This window comes from Lipotes vexillifer, unplaced genomic scaffold, assembly GCF_000442215.2.
Source record: "Lipotes vexillifer unplaced genomic scaffold, Lipotes_vexillifer_v1.1 scaffold366, whole genome shotgun sequence".
NCBI lineage: Eukaryota > Metazoa > Chordata > Mammalia > Artiodactyla > Lipotidae > Lipotes > Lipotes vexillifer.
In genome coordinates, this window is record NW_006780143.1 from 728,092 (window position 1) to 741,775 (window position 13,684).

Here is a 13,684-nt window from a genome sequence, read left to right on the forward strand (position 1 = left end):
TTCCCCTACATCATATATAACAGCTTAACTGACTCAAAACCTGCAGCATGTTTACAAGGAGTGTACGTGTCATTAACAGCAAATCATTTGGTGCCTAAAACTAATACAAGCGGAATGATTAATGAAAACTGTCCCACAACTAAGAAGCAGAGGTGTCTCTGGCCTAGGAATCAGACAGGTGAGCCCCAGTGCCCCTCCACCACAGCGAGCCATGCAGCCTCCCTTAAAATAGGACAGGTGACCTCCCATCTACAGGAAGTCTGATCTGATGATTCCAAGTCTTTATTACAAGAAACACAGATTCAGCCTTTGGCTTTGGACAGGTTGGCAGTGCCAGCTCCAGGCTAAGAGCTGAGAGTGTGCTAGCCTGAGCCACTGATGCTCAAACAATCCCCCAAAGAAAGAGAAAGCACAAATTTAACGTCTATAAAAAAGGGTTTACTGTAAGCTAAAAATAATCACATAATTCTGATAGGGTATTTCACAAGGCTATTTATTACAAGTTTGCAAGTTATTAGAGGGGCTCCCTTAGAGTATGCTGTGAAGCTAAAACTTACTTGTGTTACTGGCTACTAAGCCTCTTCTGAGTCCTGAAATAAAATGACTGCTGGCTTGATCCCTAGTTAACAGCTAACTAAGGCAGTAATTCTCATAATGCCCTGGTGTTCTGATCAATCTTGGGATAACTTTCATCTACCAGGTGATGATACTCATTCACTCTTTCAGGTATAACACAGCCTCATCACACCCCACCGTCAAGAAAACATCAGCAATCCAAAGCTGTTGACTACCCTGCGCTGCTGAGGCCCCATGGAAAGGAGATCTGCACAACATCACTGAATAACAAAATGCTTCCAGAAACGTGGTCAGTTATCCTTCCACCTCAGGCAGGTCATCAGCAAAATGACCTTAATAAACAGACACCCTTGGCCACTGTCCTGTATGCATAATTACCCCCTACATGTCTCCATTATCTATTCTCGGTGGCTCTCAAACTTTAAAGGGCATCAGCTTCATCTGTGGACTGAGGCCTTGCTAGTTTAAACTGCAGACTCCACGGGTACTCTGATGCCAGCCTAAGCCCATTTGCCCTTAGAGGGTCCACAAGAAAGAATAATAGAGTTGGTCCTCATTTATCTTGAAAAATTTATCAGAGTACTTGGAAGACAGTGACTTTATTATCAGTTGTTTTAATTTGTTCTCTATTCTTAATTCTAATGTTATAATATGGGAACATACAATATTATATATAATAGGATGCAAAGAAAACACATAGGTCTGATTTTGGTATTAGTAATTTAAAGAAAAACTGCATACCTTTCTTAATGGCAAAAATTAAATCAAAATTTATATGTATTTGTTTAAAATCTATAAAATTAAGAACATATCAAGACACACATAAGAATCAAAAAAATGAATCAAGCCAGGATAATAAAAAGTTGGCAGTGTACCTTTTACTATATGAACTTCCTGTTCTTTACAGAAAGGACACAGTCGACCCTAACCAATGATACAATGTAAACTCATGTAGCTGCCTCTAATGTATATTAATATTTATGTGTCAATATATAGTAATGTTTTGGTGACTCCTGAAAGCACCCCATTATAGGTCCTCATAAGGTGGCTGAAACATGAAATGTTATCCTGTCTAATCCTAGATAAATAAGTTCATAAACCAGACTTCTAAAATGTACTGACTATCCACACATTTTTGGAAATCCATGCCTTTCAATCCTCCTATACATGAGTGAGTTACTAAAGTGCATTTTGTTACAGGGCAGTCCAGAGGCTATTAAAAATATACAAATAGGTAAATAATCCAAAAGATCTGAGTTAAATCTCTCAAAACAAGGCTATACTTAAATTCTCTCTTTAAATCTGGCTGTGTTGTGAATGAATGGTGAAGGCACAGATGCTACTAGAGCTAGACTGCTACGGGGCACGAGGAGACTATTATCCACAACTCACGGCAAAGAGGAAAGGCAAACTCTTAACAGATATGAAAAACATTAACAACCTTGAACTTTATTTTTTCACATATAAAACTGACTTTATAATGTTAATCTACCATGGTGTGAGGGAATTTAATAATGAATGGTACACGTAAATTATTTACCAGTTAACTTCAAGTACCGAAAGAACAGAATTTCTGTGAAGCTTACTTAACCTCTTTGCAAAAGCCTAGCTCAAGCACCACTAACATTCCCTACAGAGGTTTTCTATGCAGCTGTGTCAGAGGTGTCGCACGCTGAAGAGTCTACTATTCTTTATATTTCCGAATTCAGTGATGACTTATTTTATGAAATGTCACCAGTGAGAAAAAAATAATGGTTAAAAAATATTAAATGAAAAGAGATAGTTAGTCAAAAGAGAAGTCCCTACTGCCCCCAGCAGGAGATTTAAAAAGGAAAGAACAGGGACTTCCCTGGCGGTCCAGTGGTTGAGATGCCACGCTTCCACTGGTAGGGGGCAGGGGTTCAATCCCTGGTCAGGGAACTAAGATCCTGCATGCTGCGCCGAGAAATTAAAAAATAATAATAATAAAATAAAATAAAATAAAGGAGAAATTTCTAATAAAAAAATAAAATAAAAAGGAAAGAACCGGGCAGGGCACGGTGGTAGAGAGGGAAAGAAACCGGGCAGGGCACGGTGGTAGAGAGTGAAAGAGGAGTTACAGCTTCTGGAGAGGATTAAATGACAACCTACAGAAAATGACGAATTTAACGTTTATTCTGATAACTTCTTTTATTTGCAACTTTAGGGGCAATCTAACTATCTACATCTTTCGGCAAACTTTCACTTTTGATGGCCCTTGTCTACTAATATGGTAATATATTACTTCTAGAGAAGTACTCGAATGCATGTTTTTCAAACATCATATGCCTCATGAGATATGAAAATAATTTTTAGAGCTAGACTACATTAACATATGCTATCACTGAAATGCCTATCTGCACATCTCAAGAGAACATTATGGCTCTGGAAACTTCTATAAAGACTCTCAGTCATTCTAAAATGTACAAAGGAAAATTTTTTCTGCAAAAATAAGTATGCTTTACTTACTTGTATTGATCAGAAACTGATTGGACACACCAGGATGATCTACATCATGTATTGCACTGGCAAAAATTGCTGCAAGAATCTCTAAATCTGTAAACACAGCCTGAAAAAATCCAGACAATATCTGATTTTATTATAACTCATGATCAAACCTTTTCCATTGGTTATATTTTTTAAAATATTAAAAAAGGAGCATCTACAAATTTTTTATAGAAAATAATAGCTTATTTTAAAAGTATTTAAGATGATGTTTAAGGATATTCTGAAAATGTGCATAAAATTAATGACATGAGCAATTATTTTCTTTTCTTCCATTCTAAACAGGGACTCTCAATCTCAGCAAAACTGACATTCGGGGCCGGACAATTGTTCGTCATGGGAGGCCATCCTGTGAATTACAGGATTTTTAGTAGGATCCCTGGCCTCTACGTATGAGATGCCAGTAGCATGTACCCCCGAGTTGTGACAGCTAAAAATGTCTCCACATATTGCCAAATGTCCCTGGGGGAAGGGAGGAGTACGAGTAAAAGGGAAAATCACCCCCTCACTCAAACGATGACGTATTAACAGTTTTATAATGAAACAATCTGAACTATAAAGTATATTAGCAAAGAGAATCTCTCCCCCAAACAATGAAGGAAATCAAATTGCTTTACTAAACATTTAATGGAACAACTTCATAGGATCTGGTAACATTAAAGATGTGTTTCCTTCTAATAAGTTCTATGAAAAATACCAATGCATTGCTAGTATTGATATTTTATAAAATAATCATCTTTGAACTATAAATGAAAAAATCCTCAGGCTAAATTCCCAAAAAACCCCACAGTAACTGAAAACTGAGGAAGCCAGATTTGCTTTGTGGAATGTCCACTAGATCATTTCAAAGAAGCAGTATCATAAAACACAGGAATCCCTAAATCTTTTTTTTTTTTGCGGTAAGCCCCGCAAAACGGAAGCCCCCTAAATCTTTGATTAATTATCACAGACAAATTCATCAAAGACTCAACTGTTTACCACAATGACATTTCGCTCCCATAACTCAATAATATTTCTAGTGAAGTCGATTATTGTTTGCCCTGTGCACCCTTCAGTATAAAAGTTGAAGAAACCATTATGAGTGGCAAGTTAGTGTTTTCAAAGGTTTAGAAACCAGGCTTACCTCCAAAGCAGGTGTAGATAACAGCACGTGTGTTGACTGGACGACGTCTGCAGCGTGAATATTATTGTGGTAGGCCACATCAGCATGGTAATGATCTTCCAGGGTCATTAGGTATGTAATTAAAGTGTCCACTGGAATTTTAAATGTTTTTAATAAATCCCGTTCCTGCGGGAGAAGAAATTCTCTTAACATTTTGTCCTTATAGAAAAGATTTTCCGTACAGTATGTTAACAACAACAACAACAAAATATCACCCCCAGTGTCGCCTATGGATAACCCAGAAATGGGAGTAGCACTCTCTCAATGTCTAGTGAAGACAATGAAAACCCTTGGGATGATCCAGGGACTTCAGGGGCAAAACCAGAGTCGACTTGTCCTTCTGGAGCCCAGCAATGCTTTTCTCAAGTTATATGGTGTCAGGAATGAGCTGCCAACTATCAAAGTATCTGTGTCCCGGGATCCTGTAGGCAGCTTCAGTACAACACCGTTGACAAGGCTACTGGATCAAAACAAGTGAGACACAATATCCTCTCGAGGGTTGGAGCTGCCCTTCCAAGTCCCAGGGTATCTATAGCTGCAACTTCTCATATAAATCCTAACACTGAACTGGGGCAAAAACTTGACAAGAATGAGAAACCGATGTGAAGAAGAGAGCAGTCCACAAGACAGTGACTGAAGAAATTACTAAGATTAGTCAGCAAAGGGCTTATTCAATTTGTAAAGGTGGCACTCCATTCTCTATGCAAGTCAGGATCACATGGATGATTTTTTTAAACTATTATTTTAATGAACTGCTTTAATTTGCCCACATCACATCTTTTTCTTCAATGGAAAAAATAACACAGTTGATTTGTGTTTTATCCATATGCTAACCTTTCTGTATCCTTATTTTGAAAAAAGTATCAAAATAAGTAAAAGAGGGTAAGTAGTGAAGAAGATAAAATGCATGCACAATTCACAGGCTGGACGTTATGTCACCAAATAAAAGAGAGGTGATAGAACTTAACTGCATTACCTGAAAAATGGTGTGCATGATAACAGTCAATGGCCGGTTCCCAGACAACTCTGCTATTCTGAAAACGTGAAGACCCCATTTGTTCACATCTTCTAGTTCCTGGGGTTAACGAAAGATAGAACAAGTCTGATTGCAGAAGTAGAACACGAAACAATGAACACAATCATTTAAAAATTACTGACTTCAATGAAAAGATCATTAAATTAAAAGAAATTCATTTTAAATGTAATGGTGCACCATGTAAGTACAGGCAAACTTTAGGCAAATCCGCTTAAGCATCCTAGAAACTGAATGGTGTTGCTTATTGCTTAACCTTATGTCCCTGACAACAAAACACATTTACATACTTGAAATATCGATCTCAAAGTATTTCTCCAATAGTTAAAACCTACTCTCAAAAACCTTAATTATTCTCCTAAAAGACTTTTTAATTGTTTAAGGTCAAAGAATCAAATATAGATGCAAAAATAAAGAACACCAAACTGCCTGTCTAAATCCACATATTAATAAAACCCAAGTGATTTAGAAAGAGCTTTAGGAAGGGCTTTCCCATCTTCCAAAAAAAACCTCCCACGAATTAATAAACTTTTCCATTTATTTAAAAGAGAAGGTATCAAAGTCCACTGTCTATTTCTGATCAGGATACTTGAAATCGTCTTACCTTGGCAAGGATGTCTTCTTGTTCAGTTTTGACCCCAAACCTTGGGATGCTTGAATTAGTCAAACTGGAGCTGTGCATCAATTTCTTGACCCCACTGATCTGAGACATTGGCCTTTTCTTTTTCTCCTTTTCCTTCTGAGTTGGAGAAGGAATTTCCACTTCATGTTGCTTATCTTAAACATTAAAAAAAAAAAATTCTTCATTTAATATTAATTCTACCTGGGTTTTTTTTATTATAACATGCATAATGGCGTATTTTAGTTGATCAGTATATATTCTAGGAAATATTTCCAAGTAAAACTCCTTTTAAAGAAGTTGAGTATTTATAATTTGATGTGGACTTAATTTGATACTCTCAAACACAAAATTAAGCAAATAAATTCCACTGCAAAATAATTAACATCAAATGTATTCAGTGATTACGTCTTTTGGAAAAACTTACGATAGCAGACTTGGAAAAGGCAAAAGACACTGGTTATTTCCACTGCTCATCGATTTCATTCCTATTTAAAATTCACTTAGTGGTGAGAACACTGCTCTTGCCAATTAAGAACTCCAGTTTCAATACCTACTTTGAAATGGAAGAAACTTCGTGCACGAATATAAAAACAGCACTGTGTGAACGTAACAGCTTAATGAAATGGGTCATTCTGTGGGAGCATACACAGCGTATGTGAAGGACTTAGATTGCTACTGCTAGTTTACATTTTCTATACGATAGTGAGATGGGGGAATAATGCAATAAGGTTTTATGGGGAGCACAGAGTACCTCCAATATTATCTGATAACTAAATATAAGATTCACAAAAGCTAATTGTTGTTTTCAAATAAGACATCAGATGTCTCAGTACACTCATTCACTATTTCAAGACAGTGAGCTCCTTTAACTTGTCCTTGCACAGAGTGTGTGTTCAATAAATGTCTGTTTAGTGAATGTGCTAATTAGCTATTACGACAGTTTTGTTTTGAAAGTAAATTCAGATCAAGGATGTGTTCAAGTTATTGGTTTTCCTTTACTGCATTTTCTTTCTGTGGATGGAGGGTGGGGTAGTGGTGTCCCAGTACACCATACTGTCAGCTATTATCAGCAAGCTTTTTTTTAGCTCTTGTGTTATACTTATCTGTCTCTCCAGTCTACCAGGCATGGTGCCCATTAGACTATCGACTCATTGAGTTTAGGGACCATTTCTAATTGATCATTAAATACCTAGTGCCCAGCAATGACTGGCATTTAACAAGAATTTGTTGAATGCATGAATAGCTCTCTCTATAAAATACATTTTACAGTTGAGTAGTTTGGAAAAACGGGCAATATACAACTTTAATTCAGAGAATCCCTGAAGTCCTGAATAAAACAAAAAGATAAAAAACATACTTTGTCACCTTAGGTTCTAAAGCTTAGAGGCTCAAATTATTAATAGGATGAATGAAAACAAATGGAATTCCTAGCTCTTAGTTCCAAAATAAGTTTGCACCCCAGTCTGCTTCCAAAAACAAACAATGCAAAAAAAACTTTTAAAAATTGCATTTAAATTGTTATTCTCACCTAAGAATGTGTTTGATATATACTCTGACACTTGATTTCCAGACCGACTCATTTCAGAGAGATGGGTGAGCTCTCGATTAAGCATCCTTTTAAACTGAAAAACAGAAAGATAAAATGATATAACAGAAGAGGAAAGTTGAAGTGAAATAATATAAGCATATGTTAAGATACAGAAAATATGCCAAAGAATTTTTAACCTGTCCTGACTCTTTTAGATCAGTCCCATCCAATGGAACTTCCTACAATGATGAAAAAATTCTATAATCTCCACTATCCATTACAGGAGCCACTAGCCATATGTGGCTATCGAGCATTGAAATGTGGCTAGTGCAAGTGAGGAGCTGAACTCTGGATTTTATTTCATTTTAATTAATTTAAACCTCAATAGTTACATGTAGCTAGGGGCTACCATATTGGACAGCACAGATTGAGACACTCAAGGACGACATTAATTAAGGGGAAAAAAGGCATAAAAAATAACATGCATTATTAGTATTTAGAGAAGAGAAAAAAACTAATTTGTAAACATACAAAAGGGTTGCCACACAATAAAACATGGTATATTTTTATCGATTCATTTGTCATTAGCAGAAATGAGGAAGTATACTGGTCAGAGGTTAAAATGTAGTCTTTTCCCCCAAAGCAAAACTGAATAGATTTATTTGAGTACTCTCCCAGAACTATGGGGAAAATATTTGAATAGATACTATATGATATTTCCTTTGTAAAGTTTTTTCTAAGTAGGGATTTATTGGTTCTCAAACATTCACAGAATTTACCAATCTTCCTAAGTCCCATAAAAACTATTGAAAATTGACCTGTTCAATTGAAACTTCACTGCTTCACAATTTTTTTTACTGGTGCTCCGGTGCCTATTTTATCCAAAGAAATTTGTCTATCACCTGGAATTTATCTACCACCACTACAAGGCATTATCAAAATCCAGAATTCTCAATGATGTTATGCTTTTCCATCCATCAACTGCTTCTTTTTTTTTTTTTAACATCTTTATTGGAGTATAATTGCTTTACAATGGTGTGTTAGTTTCTGCTTTATAACAATGTGAATCAGCTATACATATACATATATCCCCATATCCCCTCTCTCTTGCATCTCCCTCCCACCCTCCCTATCCCACCCCCCCAGGTGGTCACAAAGCACCGAGCTGATCTCCCTGTGCTACACGGCTGCTTCCCACTAGCTACCTATTTTATATTTGGTAGTGTGTATATGTCCATGCCACTCTCTCACTTTGTCTCAGCTTACCCTTCCCCATTCCCATGTCCTCAAGTCCATTCTCTACGTCTGTGTCTTTATTCCTGTCCTGCCCCTAGGTTCTTCAGAACCATTTTTGTTGTTTTTTTAGAGTCCACATATATGTGTTAGCATACGGTATTTGTTTTTCTCTTTCTGACTTACTTCACTCTGTATGACAGACTCTAGGTCCATCCACCTCACTACAAATAACTCAACTTCACTTATTTTTATGGCCGAGTAATATTCCACTGTATATATGTGCCACATCTTCATTATCCATTCATCTGTCCACAGACACTTAGGTTGCTTCCATGTCCTGGCTATTGTAAATAGAGCTGCAGTGAACATTGTGGTGCATGTGACTCTTTTTGAATTATGGTTTTCTCAACTATTTCAACTGCTTCTTAATGTATCTTCCTTTGACTTCCAAAATAACCCAAATAGACCTTTTAATATACCTTAATATTTCTCTTAACATACATAAACATACAGTAACTATTAGATACTTGATCCAAAAAAGTCACATATTACTCTAATATTTAGTAGCCTTTAAAATTTTGAATTACCCCATAAATCCTCATTTAAGTCTGGAAAAAGAGAGTAGCGGGTTCATTGTTTAGTAATGTCTGAAATGTAATTCTAACTCAGTATTTAATTAGTTTATTAGAATTTTTAAAAAAATCTTGATTCTCTGCATAATTCATACCAAGGTGTTCTAATTCAAGATAATTTGGCAAATAGCTTCCAGAGTTAATCTTACTGACCACCTAGATTAGGTATAAGAATTTATCACTGTAAGGTACTGAGAGAGATCAATAAAAAATTTCAACAGACTTTTGGATACAAGAAATGCATATTAGCATTCTCTTGCAGTCAAAACTGAAGAACTGGCTACAACCAACAGAAATGCCTCTGGCTGTTTAACTTACAGGTTGAGAGAGGTTATTCTCAAACTCTGGAACACAAAGTTCACTTTCTTTGTGTATTTTTTTTAATAACTTGCTCTGATTATAAAATGCATATGGGATATAAAAAATCTAGAAAGCTATATAGAAAAAATTAGAACTCATGTACAACCCCACTGTCCCACTGCTAATAACCATATATAAATAGCTATATTTCCTTCTATGCCTTTTTTTTCATTTGTTTATATATATTTGTTGAAGTACAGTTGACTTAAAAATATCACATGAGTTTCAGGTACACAACAGAGTGACTAAACATTTTACAGATTCTGTACCATACAAAGTTATTGTAATTTTATTGTCTATACTCTCTGTGCTGTACATTACATCTTATGATATATATATATATATATATATCTCATATATATGTGTGTGTGTGTGTCTCTCTCTCTCTCTCTCTCTCTCTCTCTCTATATATATATATATATATATATAGACACACATACCCGGTGGAATATTACTCAACCATAAAAAAGAATGGAATCTTGCCATTTGTGACAACATGGATGGACCTGAAGGGTGCTATGCTAAATGAAAGAAGTCAGAGAAAGACAAATACTGTATGTTTTCACTTATATGTGGAAGCTAAAAAACAAAACAGATGATCAAATATAACAAAACAGAAACAGACTCGCATATACAGAAAAACTAGTGGTTGCCAGAGTTGGGGGCAGGGTAAGGGATAGGCAAAATAGGAGAAGGGGATTAAGAGGTACAAACAACCAGTTATAAAATAAATAAGTCACAAGGATGTATATATATTTTTAAAACTGGCATCATGTAGTGTACGAAACATGGGTTGCTGCTTATTTTCACTGAGCATTATATATTATGATCTGCTAGGGAAAAACTAAAATTTGGAACCTTCCAAGAATGTTCATGAAGACATTTCCAATAGTGTTCAAAAAATTTTCTGCTGATCTTTTTATAAAGTTATATTTTCTTAAGTAAATTATAGGCTATCAACCAGGAATGTATTAGATTATTTAACTCGCACTGGCACATAGTGGGTGCTCAACATTGAGTTCTTTCTATCTCCCAGTTTCCTGGGCCCTTTTATAGTGATAGCTGATTTTTATCATTGCAGGGCAAATGGATAGAAGATCTAACTATAGTTATGCTCACACAAAATATATATCTAAATATCTAGCTCCCTGACCAATTCCAAAAAATAATTAGGGTATTATTCATATAAGAAATGGTCACCATGCTTCAAAAATATAACAATAATACCACGCATAAGGCACAAAGGTAAGTAAATCCTGTTTAATGAATGAAATTTTACTCTTGGAAAAAATCTACTCTTTGGGCAAAATATATTCAAGAGAGTCTGCTAAACATCTTAAACATATATTTAATGAAATATTTCTTTGACCTGAATTGTCTGTGCTATGAGATAGAAGTTGGTATTAAGAACTGCCTGGTCATGACAAAGTCCTTTCTTAAAAGCTGGGGGAATAGGTAAGGCTATCAGCCACTCCTAGCATTTCTACAGTGTGTTATACAGGAACCACTGTCCACCTGCCCTCCGCGAATTTCTCTCAATGTAACTAAAAAACGATGCAACCTCTGTGGGGTGTGGGGGAGTTGGTGCCCCTGGAAAAGTTAGATAGGAGCCCAGTTTTTCTATAGAGACACCTTCTAACTTGTAAGCAACCTGGTAGGAGGAATATGATGCCATACGCCCAAGCAGAAAAACTGCATGGTATCTGCAGATATGCCACACAAATTATTGGATTTATCTGTCAGAATATGAAGAACGAGGTGTCTTTTCCTGTCAGTTTGATTACACAACTCATCAAAATAGCCAGTTGGTACAGATAACTGAGGCAAAAAAAAATGCCAGTGAAAGGATTCTATTGTACAGACTGATAAATGACAGATTATATTCTACTGATTATTTCTGAATCATACACATATATTCCCAGACTACCCTTCTGCCTTTGTTCCAAACTCAAAAGCATGGGTGGAGAAACCCTTCATGGCACACTTATCTCCCTCCCACTTGTGAGGTGCTCCAAGGAAGTCAACATTTCCTTTCAACATAATTAGATGACACAATATTTTAAGCGGTCCTCTTTTTCCCAAGAGTATGGGAGATTTCCTAAAGACAATTTCCAGAGAGTCAATTAAGTTATAACGCAAGGGCACTTTCTAAGAGGAATTAATATTGCTTCCTTTTTTTGCTATTGATATAAGACATACAGTCCAGGGAAGCTAAATTAATAACCACAAAAATTACCATCAGAGTTTTCTCAACTGGTAGTTGCTCTTACAGTTTGGTCTTGGAGTGCACAGCAGGATGTGCTAAAGAACAATAAACTTAACCATTCAACAATCATTTTAAAATGTAAGTGGAATTTCTCTCATTTTAAGATAACTACATACCATTTATTAAGATAATGATATATAATTGCCATGAGGGGGAAAAGGATTAGAAAAGGTAATAAAATGTACTTCTTCAGGAACACTGTTATGGGTTCTCAATTTACAGATTTAGAAGTGACAAAATACAGAAATGCTTTTCAAAAGAACTGGTTGCAAAATGCAGAGCAATTTAATTGAGCATTTAGACATCTTTAAAAGTGACTCTAAATATTTTTGGCTGATGAGTTATTCTGATTGTTTCTGGTCTCTAAATAGTGTGAAATAATATGTAGAATTATTGTTGCAACAAAGAAAAACAGAGGAAGATCTCTAACTGAGTGCTTTCAAATCCTTTGTTCTCATTATGCATCAGAATGTCTGTATGCAGCAAATTTAAAGCACAAAAGAAAGTGAAAGTGCAGTTGAATTGAATACTGTATATTGCTTTTTAAACTCCAGTTTTCCAATTTATGTTCTATATTTAAGACTGTGTATGAAACAAAATTAAATAATAAAACCAAATTAAAGTATTCTTAAATTTAATCCCTGTACTTCCCCCTCATGCCAACGTGCTACTGGGTACATTATATGTCCTCTAGTATATAATTAAGAAAGTGGTAAAGTTTAAATATTAAGTAAATGTTTATTTTTCCCCACAACATTCTGCTAAAAATCATTTGAATATGCTGCACTGTGATACACTACAACTTTGGTGGATATCAACATTAAAAGCTAAAATAAATACTGTATTAGCTATATAAAAATAAATCTTCCCAAATACATAATAAGACTAAATACATTTATATTGGTCCTTCCTAAGTGTTCTTAGCAATATGGTATTAAAAGCATAAAGCTTTCCAGCAAGCATTTTCTCATAAAGCACTAAAATTCTGTGTTTAGATTCCTGAAGGTATTATTCATAATTGTAACACAAACGTGAATCCCTTTAAAAAGCTATCAAATATGAACCGTCTAAAAGCTAAGAAATGACTTCTAGGGAGACTGGAGGGAGGGGGCTTCTTTATTATTCTCCACATTTTTCTATATTTAAAAAATATTTTAAACTAAGAAATGGCTAGCAAAATTCAAATAATGAAAATTACAAAAATCTGGACCATCTAGATTTAAAGGGAGGTGGAAAATCATGACTATTCAGACAACTAAAACTGAAATAAGTTTGCTTAGAATGCAAGTAAATCTCACAGGAAAGAGGAAACTCTCCTTTAAAAAGAAACAAAGAAAATGCAAACAAAATATTACAATCTGAGCGTCCTTAAAGTAATGGAAAAGGATTCTTTAAAAATGTGTACTGTGATTTGTTCAAATACTCCAGAATAAATTCTAATTTCTGAAGTGATGCCTCCTTTAGGACTGAAAAAGGTTTTTCTCCTTCAGGTTTCTATTAAACAGCTAGGATCGCCAGGTTAGCATTACCACAGGGCATGTGTAAGAAGCTTGCCAAGCAGGAACACAATCTTATTAAATGCAGTATACTCATTCATTTTTTGAGATTAACAAAAATAGCAGTATCATATAAATTTACATCTTCCAGTTTTACAAACAGAGGATCAAGTGTTCATTTTAATAAGATATCACCTGAAAAGTCAAGTAATGCCAACTTTAATGTCATCTAGAGCTTTATATCCAAAGG

At 35.3% G+C, this 13,684-nt stretch overlaps 1 protein-coding gene across 6 annotated transcripts in view; it reads right to left on the bottom strand.

Moving 5' to 3' along the window:
- The window catches only part of PDE4D (phosphodiesterase 4D), a 1,474,095-nt gene that overhangs the window by 6,030 nt on the left and 1,454,381 nt on the right, over positions 1 to 13,684 (bottom strand). For all 6 annotated transcript variants that reach the window (XM_007453218.1, XM_007453217.1, XM_007453222.1 and 3 more), the window contains 5 exons: positions 7,445 to 7,538; positions 5,899 to 6,071; positions 5,238 to 5,336; positions 4,223 to 4,387; positions 3,064 to 3,163 (listed from right to left, as the gene is read on the bottom strand). In XM_007453218.1, coding sequence (XP_007453280.1) covers positions 3,064 to 3,163; positions 4,223 to 4,387; positions 5,238 to 5,336; positions 5,899 to 6,071; positions 7,445 to 7,538 — 631 coding nt within the window. The remainder of the gene's footprint in view (positions 1 to 3,063; positions 3,164 to 4,222; positions 4,388 to 5,237; positions 5,337 to 5,898; positions 6,072 to 7,444; positions 7,539 to 13,684) is intronic.